Source organism: Sander lucioperca, chromosome 18 (genome assembly GCF_008315115.2).
Source record: "Sander lucioperca isolate FBNREF2018 chromosome 18, SLUC_FBN_1.2, whole genome shotgun sequence".
Classification (NCBI taxonomy): domain Eukaryota; kingdom Metazoa; phylum Chordata; class Actinopteri; order Perciformes; family Percidae; genus Sander; species Sander lucioperca.
The window spans coordinates 7,632,321-7,650,103 of NC_050190.1; the positions used below are offsets into that span (position 1 = coordinate 7,632,321).

General features: G+C 38.1%; 1 protein-coding gene across 1 annotated transcript in view; it reads right to left on the minus strand.

Moving 5' to 3' along the window:
• The window catches only part of manba (mannosidase, beta A, lysosomal), a 17,001-nt gene extending 64 nt beyond the window's left edge, over positions 1-16,937 (minus strand). Inside the window, exons 1-17 of the mRNA XM_031310162.2 lie at positions 16,647-16,937; positions 14,738-14,832; positions 14,033-14,138; positions 13,766-13,939; positions 13,375-13,498; positions 12,047-12,216; positions 11,179-11,289; positions 8,805-8,956; positions 8,326-8,443; positions 7,969-8,055; positions 7,430-7,597; positions 6,475-6,693; positions 4,954-5,118; positions 4,140-4,284; positions 3,269-3,411; positions 1,860-2,117; positions 1-908 (exon numbers count right to left, since the gene is read on the minus strand). The exon at positions 1-908 is cut by the window's left edge and continues 64 nt beyond it. Of these exons, the coding sequence (XP_031166022.2) occupies positions 684-908; positions 1,860-2,117; positions 3,269-3,411; positions 4,140-4,284; positions 4,954-5,118; positions 6,475-6,693; positions 7,430-7,597; positions 7,969-8,055; positions 8,326-8,443; positions 8,805-8,956; positions 11,179-11,289; positions 12,047-12,216; positions 13,375-13,498; positions 13,766-13,939; positions 14,033-14,138; positions 14,738-14,832; positions 16,647-16,934 (2,748 nt within the window). The 5' untranslated portion in view covers positions 16,935-16,937 and the 3' untranslated portion in view covers positions 1-683. The remainder of the gene's footprint in view (positions 909-1,859; positions 2,118-3,268; positions 3,412-4,139; positions 4,285-4,953; positions 5,119-6,474; positions 6,694-7,429; positions 7,598-7,968; positions 8,056-8,325; positions 8,444-8,804; positions 8,957-11,178; positions 11,290-12,046; positions 12,217-13,374; positions 13,499-13,765; positions 13,940-14,032; positions 14,139-14,737; positions 14,833-16,646) is intronic.
• Positions 16,938-17,783: the final 846 nt, after the last annotated feature.

The following is a 17,783-nucleotide window of genomic DNA, read 5'->3' on the forward strand; positions in this document are numbered from 1 at the left end:
TGAATACAAAACATATTCTGAACAGTGCTGCAAGTTATACAACCCATCAGTGATGGTTCTGTAAGTTATCTCAGAGATGTGCAAAAAAGGATAATAGTTTTCAGTGCACAACACACAATCATCTGTAAACTTAAACCCAGTTCAGATTACATGTGGTCCAAAAGAAAACTACTGGTCAGTGCAAGAAGTGAGACAGTGTTGCCATTTCGTTTAACTTCATTATTCATCTATTTATATAGCTAAAGACATCTAAGATGTGGCATATTTAGGGATCTGGAACCAGGCTCATATTGGCCAGTTCACCTTTAGCAAAAATTTGTCTTTGCACATTTCATTCCTTTGTCTGATGGTTTTATTTGTGAAGGAAAGCTTCACATAAAGGCCCATTGTGTGCCACAGCTTCCCTGCTAGTGATTTAATACAGTAAAAGCTGCTAAAACCACCCCAAATAATTTCCTTTGTTTAAAAATATTCAGGTCTAACTGCCATTTTCTGTGGTTTTTCTGCTATCTCCTCTTTTGTTTGGCAAGAAAACAAGTTTGAAGATTTAGAAAATTGGCACAAATTACCAGCTCCCGTCCAAAAATATCTTTCTGATACTGAAAAAGGGTCAAACCTAAGTCATTGTATCTCAGACAGACAGGGACAGGACATCTGCACGTGGCAGGCTGGCTGGTCTCAGGTCAGTATACGTCCCTTAAAGATGTGATGGTGAGCGATCTGGAGAGTTCTGTGACGCTGGTGTTACGCCACGCGGTAAAACTGACCGTCCTGTTTCTGGTAAGCATCAGGAAGCCGTTGGAGCTGAAGCGTCCGGGGATGTTTCCCACATCAAGCCAGACGAAAGGAGCCACAGAGGCAGAGCGGAGGGTGACGCTGTAGCCGCTCTTATCCTGCTGCACCATTGCCTGCAGGGAAAGACACACTCTGTGTGTGAACATGAGCATGAATGTGATGCAATCAGAAGCATGTTAGGTGCCTAATTTAGTCCAATTAAAGCTATAGTGCGTAGTTTCTGTCTCCCCCATGAGAAATTCTAAGTAATGACATCAACACTGTCGGTGCATCCACATTACGCAAGGCTTCGGTGATCCCGCGCCACCCCCACACCTCCTCCACACTCCTATCTATCATTGAGGTCGAGTAATTTAAAAGCAATAATTCCTACTTCTACTACGTTACAAAACCCATTACTAACCTGTTCAGGAGCAGTTAGGTGACATCCTTGTCTGACCTCTGTCCCTTTTTTTTTTTCAGCGCTACTCCAACTAGGAAAAGCCTCACCAATGGTTATCCGTGTTTGTCTACGGCGTCTGCCACTTTCTTTTGGGGATTTTAGCCCTTCTGCTGAGCGTGTAGGTCTTTTCTCAGCAGTACAATCACTGACTGAAACATTTCAATGGCGCTTCTTTGGGTTTTCAGCCATGCCTTCAGTCCTCTTCGTCTCCAAAGCTGAACCCTGCCGTTTCCTTTTTTTTCAGCGGTGACGTCAAACGCTTCACTCGAGCTTCTGCGCGCGAATGTCGCTGGACTACACCATTTAGTAAAGATAGTCATACTGAGAAATACAGAGAGAGTTTTGTGGAGCTGATTTACTAGCTTTGTCTCAACTCATTTGGCAATGGCTTGAATGTAACTATATATAACTTTAAGTGTTTTTGAAGTAACAATGTGCGCCTCTGTGGCCTTGGTCTTCCCTCCCTCACTCTCGCCACATTTCCTGTCTGTATCTCTACTGAAATAATCAAAATAAAGGCGAAAATTAACGGACTTTTCCGTCACTGCTTCCGTGCATTGTTTTAAATATGTGTATAAATAAATACCAGCAGTCAAACTCCCTCTTTAACACGGTGTCTTACTGTGATGTTGGGTCTCTGGAGTCCCTGAGCGTCTCTGGGTGAGCACAGAAAGTGGTGGTTGGTGGGACCCTGCTGGCCGCCGCTGTCCTCCAGGTGGAAGGCGAGCAGGCAGGAAAGGCGGGTGCAGCGTCCACATCCTGCCAGCAGGGCCGTGATTGGCCGTTTTAAAATGGCCACAGCGCTGCCACCAGGGACCGGGAGCAGGTCCGACTTCAGTGTGCACACCGGATCCAGATCAGACCAGGAGTACACAGACACCTGATCCACAGGAGAATAAAACTGTTTCTGCTTGTGTGTCAGAACAATAACCACACATTTAAATACTCCACAAACTACTGACTTTTTCAAGAAGGGCCTAAAAACATTTTTTAAGCAAGCATTCTCGTACATTTCTAATTTTTTGCTTCTGTTTTTAACCTGTTTTCACCTGTAGCACTTTGTAGAGCACTTCATTGTTAAAATCAATCCCAAATAAAATATATTATTATTATTATTATTATTATTATTATAAATACAATGAGCCAGTCGCACATCACTGAAATGGTGGAGGTGAGGAGTTCAAATGATCTACATACCACTCTTTAGAAGCGTTCACATTTTTATGTTCAAACGTTTAAAAATATTGGGCTGAGCAACATTTCTGTTTTTATTAGAATCATAAGATGATGAATGTAGATAAAGTGACTTTTTTGTGCTAAATTCATGACAAACTTTATTTTTCTACTTGGGAATAATTACAGTTTTATAAGTTACATTGCATCTTTATTATATTTTGCCATGCAGCTTAATTTATAGCTTAATTTGATTTTTTTTTAACCATTATTTCCCCTTAGTGAATAAAGTAATACAACAATTGGCTTAGATGTATTGTTAATTGTTAATTACTCAGGTTCTGTGTCTACGATTGAACATTGAAATGTCAACATGTCTCGAAAGCAAACTATCACATATTAGATTACATATAGACAGACATCCTAAACATACAGTACTGGTCTTAAAAACCCCGTAGTGTTCAAACGCTAGTGTTAAACGCACTTTTAGAAAGTGCATTTCTATTTTTATTTTAATGAAATTCTGCACTGAAAACTTCAAAAGTATGGTTGGCATAAACTACACAGGGAGGAAATGAGAAACGTAATGAATGAAATTGATTTTTGTATGCATGGTATTGTTATTTTTCTTATTCTAGTTTTATTGTGTGCACATCATTATGTTTAAACTGTAAGCACTTATGTTGTCACACTGAATATGCTTTCAGTTGTTAGTTTGGGTGGGATGCACCTTCATTTTATTTTTTAAAACATGTAGCTCTTGTTCCATTGGAGTTTGAATGCGCTCATTGTAAGTCACAAAAAAGTGCCTGCAGAATAAATGCAATGTAGAGTTACAGTTTCCAACTTTAAACATACCACAGCCCTGAGCGTCAGCTGGTGACTCAGGTCTGAGACGGCGTAGATCAACAGTGTGTCGTCATCCTCGAAGCCGACCGGCAGGACGGCGGCAAAGAAGTTCTGCGCAAAATAATGCAGCATTTTCCATTTCCCACCAAACTCTGCACACACAGACACACAAGAAAATAATATATGATTATTATGCCACAGTGACCTCTAATCCCAAGGACTATCACAGCCGTTACACAACATCACATGAATCATAAATATTAGGGATGGGACGATATGCCTTTGTCCCGATTCGATTATATCACAATACATGGGCGCTGATTGGATTTGTATTGTGATTTTCATTTAATCCTTTTCAATAGTATTGAATATTTCTATTTTCTTTTCCTTCTTTAACAAAAACAAAAGTTGAATAATACACTTCTAGAGACAATATATCATGAGACATTTCTGAAAACAAACTGGTTTCTAAGAAGAATGCACATCACGTCAGTCAGTCGGTCTGACATTGATTTACTTTGTAAAGAAGCACATAACATGGATTTTTTGCATTTTCTGCTTTCGCTCTGTTTTACCTAGAAACCGATCTGATGTAGTCGCCGTCGGCGGTACTGTATAAACTGAAAATAATTAGGTGAATCATTGATAAAAAAAATAATAAAATATCGATTCAAGGGAAAAAAAATCAATTTTAAAAAATGTCGTCACAAAATAAATCCAGATACATACGATTTCCCCCCCAACCGTAATACTTTGTAAATATATTTGCATTATAACATACTTTTCTCAATGCAGGAGTCCAAAATATAAACAAGTTCGACATAAAATTGATGAACAAGATCAATCTAAAAATGTGTCTGTGGAGTGTGCGTTTACTCGCCGATGGATGACCAGGAAGGCGCCTGCCAAACATCATTAAGCTGCCAGTAGAGAGCACCCATAGTGCCACCTTTGCCCCCGATGATCTCACTCTGACTCCGCCGATAAAACTCGGTCTGTGTCTTCACACACTGAGCCTGCATGACCTGGACATGAAACATGGCCATTACTACATGTGAACAGTGTTTAAAGGTCCAATGTGTAGGAATTCCTCCCATCTAGCGTTGAGATCATTTATCGCAATCAACTCTCTCTCGCCACGCAGTTCAAAGTACGTATTACAGCTATGGTAGCCTTCACGCTTTTTTCTGATGACGCCGGTCTCTTGCTCTTTTCAATATCCTTTTTTCTTTTTCTGGGCGAAGAAGAAGACTCCTGTTCCTGAAATTGGGATTTTTTGAAAACGTGTGGTCCTCCACGTTTCCTTCTTCAAACTTGCTGGGCCCGGGAAGCTACGATACCCATTAGCAGCACTAGCAGCACCTGTGAGTTTATCATGTGACAGCGAAAACGTGAAAGGCGGAGCAGTATGTCCTGTATGTCCCTTACTGGCTAACGTATTTCAAGATGGCGCATGAATATGGAGCGTCTACCCCAGCAAACGCAAATGTAAAATATCAAGCCAAAAGGAATACTTGGAATTGATGGTGGTGGTAAATATTCATGAAAAAGGACAAGTTTGTGAACGGGCAACACAGATTTTGATAATGAACAACTAAACACGTTACACACTGGACCTTTAAATGATGGCTTTGGTGGTTTACAGGTAGGAGTCATCAGACATCATGAGGCGAGGGGTGGTCTGTGGGATTTACCTGAGTGATGTAGAGAGTATCTGTAAATCTTTTCAAAGGCTCTGTGGAGTTTGGCAGGTGGAAGTGTAAAGCAGCCTGCAGTAACATCTGCTGGTTCCCATCCTCATGGTGTTGACGATGGGAAGTGAAGTTACTGTTGTAGCTCCAGTCTTCATTTACAGAAACCTGGAACATCACAAAACAGAGGCAAACTTTATATCACCTAAAAAAATATATAAAACTAAAACTAAGTGCTTCTAAGTTCTGTGGGTGTGTCAGAATCTACCTCTTAACTTTAAAGGTTTTTTATAATTCCTTCACAATTTTCATTTTCATTCTATAACTTTACCGTAACCATGTAATCTGATCTAGTTTTATTTTATTTAAGGTAATAATCTTGAAGATTTTCATTTAAATTTGGGGTTGCACGATATGAGGAAAATATGGCATCCACGATCAGTTGTTGAATAGCGCGATAACGATATTACGTGCAATAAATAAAAAGATATTTAAGTGTGCTCAGTTCTGCAGCTTTCAGGAATTCTTTTTCTTATCCAACATTCTTCTATTGAACAAATTGAATATTGAATTTAAAAAAAAAACACAAAAAGAATGACAGTTACATTTCAAAGTGCAGTTTTCTAATGATTTTTTTTCAACTAACACAAACAAATCTCTGAGTACATAGCCTTTTGCGATATGTCTACAAAGCACCAGTTTATATCGCAATGACGATAAAAAAAATGATATAATGTGCACCCCTATTTAAATAAATGTCTGTTTAGTCACTATCTATCGCCAACTGAGGTAACACAATGGTGATTGAGCCTATGGCCCACTGATGGGTGGGTGTCTGTGACGACATTCTCTGGAAAAATCACAAGCAGCGCACCCAGCAGTGGTTGGTCTGCCAGAGAGGGAAGGCGGCTAACGCAACAGACTCGCTCCTCAACTCACGCGTGTGGCGGCGTGCTATTTTTTTCCGGTCTCGGTCACAAACAAAGAAAAGACCGATTACTTACAGATGATGAAACTTATAAATAAAGTGAAAGTGAGATCCAGAAACATCTGCAAAAGCTTATCGCCATAGGTGCAACCAAAGAGAACGAAGATTGTTAATATTTTGTTTAATATCTTCCTATTTTGATACATCTCTTTTGTTACTGCATTGTACAGTATGCATTGCTTTTGTTTTACTGCATATGGAGGTATCTATCAACAATTATCATTATTATAAATATTAGGAGCAGTTGTAGTTGTCATAACATATCCTTGCCCCTTAATTGTTATAATAGATTAAAGTATTAGGTTGTTCTTAAAGCAATGCATTCTAAGAAATTTGACCATGGTTGCATCTTCGGTCCTCAATCAGTTAAACAGAAAAAAAATAGATAAATAAAAATTAAGAGATCAAAAGAGATCCTAACATGTCTAAAGTTCTCCTAAGAATATTTAAAGGGATACCTCAGATTTCAGATACAAATCTACTGATAAAATCATCAAGAAAACAAAAACCCCGACTGGAAAGGTTTATTCAGTCACCGGCTGCAGAGTGGAGAAGGAAGGCCAGGACTGGAAGCCGTATTCAGAGGCGAAACGTGTCCGGGGGAAAGTCCTCCAATCCCAGCAGTCCAGAGTGTAGCTGTAGAAGTGTGTGTCCCCATAGTGAGGGTCGTAGGGGTTGGCTGCCACCCAACCCTCCTGCTCCGATTCAGCCCCGTTTGTGGGACTGGAGACCAGGAACGGGCGACTCTGGTCCTCCTGGAGCAGATAAAATATGATTTTCTCATGATTTTTTTAACAGAATGAGCTGCAGAAAAACGAGTGAAAAATATTTATTTTTTTATATAAACTGTGCAAAACAACATGTGTGTCCTCTTATCAAAAGTGACACTGAAATTGTATTTTATCTTAAATAACAAAAATGTGTGCCCAGATAGCTCAGTTGGTAGAGCGGGGGCACAAATATATATATAGAGGTTTAGTCCTCGACGCAGCGGTGCAGGTTCGACTCCGACCAGCGGCCCTTTGCTGCATGTCGTTCCCCTCTTTCTCCCCTTTCATGTCTTCATCTGTCCTGTCAAATAAAGGCCTAAAATGCCCAAAAAATAATCTTTAAAAAAAAAAAAAAATAACAGAAATGTAATAAAAAATTGTTTAAAACAAATCCCACATCAAATGAACTAAATAAATAGGGAAAAAAAATCTCTTCAGATAAACTAAGAAGACATAGTGACGTCTGAAGTCAAACAAGTGAAATCTAAAGTAGATTACGCCCTGGGCCGTTTAAAACTTGCATCACGATTCATTTTTTAATCGCAACCGGTTATAACCTTTACACATTTATATCCAATTTTAACCGATTCACGATGCATCGTTACATGCCTACTGACAATAAAATCATCATAATACATATCACACTTTCAATCATCTGTAATCTTTTAAAACATAAATCCTGTCAACTTTTCTGAACCATGACGTAAGATTTGACTCTGACCTCCTGAACTATCGCCCTTATGTTGTTTACATACAGCGTGACGTAGTCTTTCAGGTATGTAGGCCTCTGGGAAACTGGGATGCCGAACCAGTCTGTCGCCAGAGCAGCTTCGTTTTCATTGTTCCCACTCCAAACTATTATGGAAGGGTGAGACTTGAGGCGCCGAACCTGACGAGTACAATCACAAGACGAACCTGAGTACATGTACTGTCAGTATGGGATGCCACAACAAACTTTTAGGATAATTAAACTGCCTTAAAATGCTGCAACTCTCGTTATTTTTGTGCCATTTTAAAATGTGTTTCGGTTTGGTTAATTTGCCATGTAAAATGTATTTTGTTTCAACATACTGTGCCATATAAAATGTCTTTTGTTCTAACATACTCTGCCATGTAAAATGTCTTTTTTTTTAACATACTGTGGATAGAATAACTAAATGTGAAGTACCACTTTTCTTAATATTTCCATGTGGTTCTATATAGTCCAAATATGACATTTTCTTAAATACAATAACATACATAAATAAATATCCCGCTTACCTGTTGGATGACTTCTTCTCTCACTGTCTGTATGAAGTCGTCCTCAGTGGGATACATAGCACAGGCAAACATGAAGTCCTGCCATACCTAAAGACACACATCTAAATACTTATCTGTCCTACAATATGTTCAAGAATCATAGAGATTTCTCAAAAATCATACAGAAATGTATTCATCGGTCCTCAAAACGGTCCCGCATTTCTTCAGTAATGGTATGCAACAGTGATGCTTGAGGGGGAAATTCACTTTTGGAACTATATACTACTATATAGTAGATTTGGCTACATCATCATATTATTTTGTACATACAGTACATATAGGTAAATATTGAGACAAAATATAGATACCAGTAGTTACCATGATTCCCATCTCATCACAGATGCTGTAGAAGATATCCTCTTCATACACTCCTCCTCCCCAGACCCTGAGGGCGTTCATGCTTGCATCCACAGCTGACTGCAACATGTTCCTCAAGCTGCAGGACAAACAGAGAGCAAGTAGCTTCAGCTCTGGGCTGCACAATATATTGTTTTATTATCTGAGGGTTTTTTTTGCATTTCTCCATCACATCTTTTATTTATTATGTGTATATTAATCTGTAAAGATAGTAACAAGACTGCTGTAGTATTGTGTAGAATTGTGTTCTGTATATTGCATGTACAGGAAACATTTTTGTACTTTTAGGTTTTGTATTGTTGTCATTTCGTTTTTTTGTACTTTCTGTTTTTTATCTTGCGCTCCTGACTGCAAATTAAGTTACACATCTGGGATAATAAAGTGACTGAACTGAACTGAGCTGCACAGGTGCAAGCAGCAGCTTTTCAAACTGAACTCACACGGCAGGGGGGACCTGGTCCTGGAAGGAGTGGGCTGGGATCCAGTTGGAGCCTTTGAGGAAAATTGCTTTCCCATTGATGCGGAAATAAAAGCTCAAGCCTGGAGAGCCAACAACTGGCTCCTGGACAAGTTCTACTGTTCGGAAATATACCTGCAGGAGACATCAAACACTGAAACACTAAAACTTTAAAGACAAAAAAAAAGACATGTCTATGAATTCAGTTTCATCTCTGTGGCACATGTGGAGCAATAACAATATTTCCAGCTTGTGTTCTGAAAGCCTCAAGTAGAAGAAATCTTCAAACATGTTAGTTAACTACACACACCAGTTACAAGTTACAGGTTCAATTTCAAGTTGGATTTCCTAAATGGAGAAACTTTCAAACTAATAAATCAATAGAATTAAGTCTGAGATTATGCTCATTGTGCTGTTTTATTGGCTCTTTATAGATATGTAGTATGTTGTGCCTGTATTTACTGCCTGACTTTTACTGTGAGCGATAAACTGGTCTAGAAACCATCACCAACAGTGTGTGTTTTATCCTCAGATGTTTAGAACTTTTTGTGTGTCATGTCATGTGCAACCTCGAGATTTACCAAACAAATAATAAATCAAGTTGGTGGAGAAGTAATGGATACAACAGCAGAATGTTAAATACACTGGCAGGAGCATAACAGAAACTCCTCTCTGTTTCACTGTTGCAGCCCCACCTTGTGTTTTACATTTGTAAGACCTTTAGAAATAACCTTTAACATTAAAATCCTTGGTCATTGTGGTTTTCCTGCGTAACAATTTGTGCCACATAAATCAATCATTAATCATTACTTTCTAGGTATCATGAGTATGATCTCATCTCCTGTTGGATGTCAAATTATGCAGCTAGAAATGAAGAAAGCGGCTCTGTCTTGCTCATATTATCTGTCGTGTTTTCAGTGTGAAGAGGAGGAGATATGTTGGGCTATTGATGTCAGCAAACTAGGAATTTAAGTCGATTCTTCTGTTGCACTTGTTTTACAGTACACTATCCTGGATAAATGTATCAGCTGAAGAACATATGAGTGTTAAGGAAAGACTCAGGAGCAGCACATCTCAGTTCACGTATGTGAAGAATGTTCGGGAGACTTTGATGACTTATACCGGAGCATTTAATGAACACTCAATTGAGGAGAATTTAGGATTACACAGTACAGTGCAGGTGCCATCCCAACTTCTGAAGTTCCTGTCCTCCTGAAGGTGTATTTAAATTCATGCTGGAGGCGTTTAGCTGAACCTTTAGGGTAAACAAAGATATTGAGGGCGCCCAAATATCTCAGCATAGACAAAATGTGTCATGTGTTTACTTTCTTATCTATGTTTTACTACCTGTTTTTATATGTTTTTAATGTTATGTTGTGGACTACAAAGTTTTAAGGATATCCTGCCTCTTAGACTGTAAAACTAGTTTACCTACGGGTACCAATAAAGTAACCTAACCTAACCTCTATAGTCCGCCGGAAATTTCGCCGGAGGTCACTCTTTTCGGCCAAATGTCTGTCACCTTCCTCTTTCTTTGTGTTTGCATTCTAAACTCTGGTGGATTTCTGAGGACTATAGTTAACTGCTCCTCAGATCTCTGCAGGGTAAATCCAGACAGCTAGCTAGACTATCTGTCCAATCTGAGTTTTTTGTTGCACGACTAAAACAACCTTTGAACGTACACATGTTCCACCAAAACAAGTTCCTTCCTGAGGCTATTTAGCAGCGGCACCGTCGCTCCGTCCGGTGGCACAAATTGTTACGCAGGAAAACAACAATGACCAAGGTTTTTGATGTTAAGATTTATTTCTAAAGGTCTTACAAATGTAAAACACAAGGTGGGGCTGCAACAGTGAAACAGAGAGGAGTTTCTGTTATGCTCCTGCCAGTGTATTTAACATTCTGCTGTTGTATCCAATACTTCTCCACCAACTTGATTTATTTATTTGTTTGGTAAATCTCGAGGTTGCACATGACATGACACGCAAAAAGTCTGAGGATAAAAACACACTGTTGGTGATGATTTCTAGACCAGAGCACGTTTTTCTCCCATCGCGTAATGCTGTGTGGACTAGCCAGACCCTCCTCCGCAGCGCTGTGGAGGAAGGTCTGGCAAAGCGAGACTACTTTCTCTATGGCCTTGGCAGGGTGAGCAGCACTGTCTTATCATACAGCTGCTACGCCTCCCGTCATCCATGGAGGCACAAAGTTAAAATATCCCTCTGCCTGGAAAGGTTAGGAGGTTATGTTGGACACTGGCCTGAATGAGACCTGGATACCACTGTCTCAGCTTACATAGCATGACTTCATAAGCTGGAAATTCCACAACAATGAGGAGAATGCAAGTGAACTCTGACCTTAGACTCTGCCTTCAGGATCAAAACTCCATTCTGAAAGCCTGTGACAGTGAGATGGTAAAAGGGTTGGTCACCGTGTCCGTTGGGCCACCACAGCTTCACCTGGCTGCTCTGGAAGAAAAGAAGAAGCAGCTCTCAGAACTGCTGCACAAAAGAGATGGACTCAACGTGATTCAGAGATACTAAACACACTCAAATCAGTGTGGTACCCTTTTTTTGCAACATCCAGTGGTGGAATGTAACCAAGTACATTTAATCAAGTACTGTACTTCAGTCCAAATGTTGAGGTACTTGTACTTTACTTGAGTCTTTTCTTTTCATGCCACTTTCTACTTATACTCTACTACATTTCAGTGAGAAATATTGTACTTCTTACTCCACTACATTCATCTGACAGCTTTAGTTACTTTACATATTAAGATTTTTGCACACAAACACATGTAGTTTATTAAATATGTTTTATTATAAATTAAACTACCCAACAATATAACGGCCTACAAGTCCAGCTGAAATGATTAGACCATTAAACACTTAGTTGATTGACAGAACTGTTTGGATCGGTTCCAGTTTCTAAAATGTGAGTACTTTTACTTTTAATACTTTAACTACATTTTCCTGGTGATACTTACATACTTTTACTGAAGTAACAGTTTCAATGCAGGACTTTTACTTGGAACTGTAACCTGTACTTTTACTCAAGTAAAGGATGTGAATACTTCTTCCACCGCTGGTAACATCATACATTTCTTAAGATAAAGGTAACCAACATTTTAACAAATCAAAGCTTCACTTCACTGTACTACGTCACTGAAAAGGAAACTTTTAAACTGAAAATCTAAAAACCGTTTGAGCGGACTTTATGGAGTACCGTGTTGATGTGTAAGGTGAAGCTGTTCTTGGTCTTTCCAGGGAGAAACTGTGTCTGGAACATCTGCTCCGAGACCAGCTCCGGGATGGACAGCATGATTTGGCCATTTGTTGTCTGAACCGCATCAACGAGAAGCTCAACCTGGACTCTCCACTGAGAAAGGCTGGAATCTAGACAGACAAACAGATTTCATAGACTATACTGTATATGAAAGACAGAAAAACACATTTAATTAGTCCAGTTGAAATACATTTTCTGTTGGCCAATAAATTATTAGGGACGTTGACTATACACCAAAAAAATAAAATAAAATAAAATAAAATAATCAAAAACCTGAAAATGTACATCAAAACAACATCAAAATAAAAAAACTTAAAAAAAAAAAAACGCTGACAAAAGTGCGGGAAAAAAGCCCGACAAAAACATTGAAAGATCTGAGAAAAAGGTCGAAAAAATCATGAAGCTTGAAAGAAAAGTACCGTTGGGTACCAGTACCGAATTCCATGTAACAGTAATCAAATCGGTAGAAAAGTTGAGCAGGAAAACAGAGAATTCAACTTGAATATATGTTGCTTAAAAGTTTAAACTGAGTTGATTAAATGTTATTCCAATCATTCCGGACCTCTGACCTGGAATACAAATTCAGATGCTGACCTTTGAATGATGCGTTTGAGAAGCCCTGCATTATACTAATAGGTGTTTCTATTATTTTGTCCAATCTATTTATATCAATGAGGGTAGACTAAATAACAGAAACTCTTATTCAACAGATAAATAATCAAAGAGTTTTTAACACATTTTATTTTTTTTTTATTCTGTTTATGCCTTAAAGCAGAGATCTTCAACAGGGTTACTGCAAGGGTCCGCCAAAAATGTCATTTTTTGAAAGTGTGAAAAAACAAAAAACACTGATGATAGGCTTACTGGCCCAAAAGTAAGGTAGTCACTAAGATCCACAGATACAGTTAATCCTAGGGATTCACTGTGCCACATGTATGTTTTAACATTAAAACATGATTTATAAAATCATGTCAAAAATGATTAGGCTATTTAAAAGCTTAGTATTCTATGCACTAAAAAGGTACGTATAAAGGCTTTAGGCCGCCCTACACCTTATTGTAGGCCCAGTTTAAGATGCAACTTCATTTTATACAATGTCTGTAGTCAGGGGTCCCTGCTCCATCTCTCTTTCAGTTAAGGGGTCCTTTTGACTTAAAAAACGTTGAAGACCCCTGCCTTAAAGCATCCCTGTTATGTTAAACAGTGTTCCTTATTTTTCATAGTTTTACCCAACAAAAGGTTGGTGATAAAGAATAGATGAGACGTACTGTGCAGAGGAACAGAGGAAACCTGGATGAGCTGCAGGACATCAAACGCCTCCAGGTGAACTCCCTTCCACAGTCCCGCCGTGGGGAACGACGGTCCCCAATCCCAACTGAAAGAGCTTTGCTCCTTCACCAAAAATAGACAGGTGGAACTTTAGATGACTGTTAAAATGCAAGTGCTCTTAAAAGTACCTGAGCTTTCTGGAGGGCTTCTAAGTAGCCATGTACTGTGGAGAGATGTAGACAATGTGCTCATTGTTTTGTCACATATAGATATGTTTATTTGGTTAACAGGTGTTCATTTTGTTATAATTTGATTGTATTGAATAATTATGGTTGTTATGTTATCTCAGGGTTTTCCCTACCATTATAAGGCTTGGTAGGACGTACTTACTTTTCTGATGAAATTGACGTGACATTCCCCCTTCTGGACATCTGGAGGACATTCAGGAGGAACTCTGTAGGCAGAATGAGCTTTCCTCCGCTCAGATGCATAAACAACTGGAGACATCAAGCTAACTTTCAGCACATTATCGCCGTCCTTCAGCAAGTCTCCGACTGGGAAGTCCTACACACCAAAAAACAGATTCCAAAAGGAAACAAACAAGTAAAGAAAATGTGTACAGTGCATTGTGAACTGCTTATTTTCCAGTGAACATACATATCTACGGAACATGTTGTCCGTCTCCCCAATAACCATTCCATTGAGCCATATTGATGCTACAGTGTCGACACCGTCAAAGACAAGCAGCACCTTCTGTTTGGCCCTGTTAATGCAGAGAAGACACGGGCGAGTCAGGAACAGGATACAAAAATGTTTTTATATATATATATATATATATATATATAAAAACATTGGTAGTGTATATATACACTACCAGTCAAACGTTTGGGGTCACTTAGAAATTTCCATTCCACTCCATTATAGACAGAATACCAGCTTATACAGAATATTATATATTTTTTAATCAGGGCAGCAGTTTTCAGATTACATTATGTGCTTACATAATTGCAAAAGGGTTCTCCAATGTTTTCTCAGTTAGCTTTTTAAAATGATATGAGATTAGTAAACAGACTGGGCCTTTGGAACATTGGATGAATGGTTGCTGATAATGGGAAATGTAGATATTACATTAAAGATCAGCCACTTCTTTCTACAACAGTCGAGAACCATTTTGCAATTATGTAAACACATAATGTAATCTGAAAACTGCTGCCCTGATTAAAAAAACAATGCAACTGATCTCAGCAGGTATTCTGTCTGGAATGGAGTGGAATGGAAATTTCTAAGTGACCCCAAACTTTTGACATATGTATATATATATATATATATATATATATATAGTATAAAAATCTTTATACTGACCTCAGCTGGGTAGAGCCTGGAAATGTGGTTGTGTAAGTCCAGTTGTCAAAGGCAATCCACCGATAAGACACATCGTTGAACCTGAAATACGGATCCTGCAAGAAAAGTGAAAAAGAAATTGAACTTAATTTCATTACTTTCTAAGATGATTGTATAATGTGTTTTACTATATATACATATGGGTTTTTACTGACACCTGCTGCTGATGCTGTAGCATGTTGACATTTTTATGCCAAAAAAAGGGTAGTAACCAAAACATACAAATATACATGCATTTGTTTGTTTTATTACTTGGCTAATAACTTCATTCTATGGTCTGTAAATTTTATTTCTAAAAACAATATTTAGATATGTTTCACAGCCTTCTTTTATACGTATATATTGCCAGGAATAAAACACTGAATCCTTTTTTGGGGATCTAAAATACTGGGATCACACCGATAAAATATCCAGTTTTCATTCGTAAAATAAAGAAAGGTCTCTGTTGTATGGTAGTTAAGGCTTTCACTGTACAGGAAGGGCCTGAAAAATTGTAATCTGAGGTGGCCGGGTTGGTTCAGTGGTAGAGCAGGCGCACATATATACTGAGAGGTTTATGCCTCAACACAGAGGTCCAGGGTTAAAGTCCGACCTGTGACGATTTCCTGCATGTTTTCCCCCCCTCTCTCACCTAGCTGTCCTGTCAAAAATTAAAGGTGGAAAAGCCCCAAAAATAATCTTAAAAAAATAAATACAAATTGTAATCTGAGAAGTAACTTAAGCTGTCAGATGAATGTAGTGGAGCTGTAGTGGAGCAGAAGTATAAAGGTGCTTAGAATGGAAATACTCGGTGAATAGTAAACAAATATTATAAATGGCATAAAGTACGACATTGACCCACTGAAACGTAGTGAAGTATATTGTAACATAAAACTGAAATACTCAAAGTAAATTACCTCAAATTTGTATTTTAGTACAGTACTTGAGCAGCCTAAATGTACTTTGTACCACTGCATATTTTATGAACCGAGAGTGGTTTGTAAAATGTCGAACTTCAAAACAGGAACTATAACTGTCAAACAAATATAGTTGAGAATACATTTCCCACTGAAATGTAATGAAACATAATAAAATACTCAAGTACCACAAAAAGGAAATACTCAAGTAAAGTACCTCAAAATTGTACTCAAGTACAGTACTTGAGTGAATGCTAATAATTATAATAATTAATACTTTATTACATTCCACCATTGAAGTAAAATAGCATCAGGTCACTGAAGCCTATACTTGAAGATAGATAGATAGATAGATAGATAGATAGATACTTTATTGATCCCCAAGGGGAAATTCAAGGTCCCAGTAGCTTACAGACATCATATACAACATACACATACATCATAAACAGGATGATAAAATAACAAATCCACATGAATAATATGGACAATAACAGAAAAGATACTAAATTAAAAAATCCACATGAATGTACTATAAGGGATGTATAAACATGAGACGCTTGCAGTGACAGGGCAAGGTGCTCCATGAGAGCGTGTGTCATGGTGGTAGGGCAAATAGGTCCAATAGTGCAAGGAATGTAGACATATTAATATAAAAACTATATACTAGTGCAAGGATAAAGTTTAAAAAAAGACAGCATGTATTGAGTTAGACCACAGTCCATGCTGGGGGAAGGAGGAATGGGCTAATATAGCCAGTAAACAGTGTAAGCAGTAAACAGTGTAAGCAGTAAACAGTGAGCCAGTGGACAGTCAGTACATAACTGTTGATAGGAGGTAGTGGAAGTGGTGGAGAGGGAGGAGAGGTTGACAGACTATGCAGAGAAGTCTATCTCTCCCTCTTCCCTGAAGGGAATACTCATTTAAAATCATTAAGGTGTAGTTCTATCTTCACATAAAGTAATACCTTGACCTACCTGGATGTGTCCCTGTTGTTGTAGAGCTGAATGAACACACCCAGGCACCTCTGCAGGAAGCGATACTGAACCATTGACGTTTGAAAGACTCCATTTACCGTTCAGACTTAATGTTACTGAACAAAGTCCGGATACAACTCCGAGAAACAAACACAACAAAACCCCAAAAACACAAATACAGTTTCCACACAGAGTCATAGCAGCTTTTAGTTGGTTGTTTTTGGCATGGTAAGTCGAGGGAATACTCTTGAAAAGTACTATCTGGAGACTTGTTTCCTTGTTTGTCATGTGACCCACCTCGTGACAGTCACGTGATCGGAGTCGGCGCGAAAAGGTCAGCTAGACACTTTCTGATGTTTTGTATGAGCTTTAAATAAAATCTTGCCACACATTTACAAATTTAAAAAAAAAAAATTTTTATATTATATATGTTAAATATAATAAACTCTTATTTTTACCAAAACTGGTTTAATCACAGATCATACAAATAAATAATTTTTTTTTAAAGTTAAGATGAATTTGAATTCTCTGTAAAAGTTTGCAGTGAACATTAATATGGTTTGATAGTCTGTTTTGGTAATATTGAACAAACACTTCATATTCATAGTTATTGACATGGTAATCCCAGTTTTTGGAAAACCCAAATCACATAACATTGTAAAAAACACCATATTCGATCACCATGAAAGAAAAATGCATTATTTATTAAACTGCCCTAATAAAACACCAAAATGCAGTAGTGGAAGAAGTACTCAGATCTTTTACTTAAATAAAAGTAGCTATGTCACAGTTTAGAAATACTCTTACAGTTACAAGTAAGTCGTGCATTCAAAATGTTACCAAAGTACAAAAGTATTTGCATCATAAAATATACTTAAAGTACCAAAAGTAAGAGTACTCATTGTGCAGGATGGCCCATTCTAGAATGTTATTGGATAATAATTATTGATGCATTAATAAACATCTCTTTAATGTAGCAGCTGGTAAAGGTGGGATAATGTTAATGACTATGTACTGCTGGGTAGCTTAACTTATAATGTATCATTTATTAGTTGATTTATATTTTCACATTATTTATCTAAATCTGCAAAGTAACTAGCTTATAAATAAATGTGGAGTAAAAAGTACTAGCCTGGG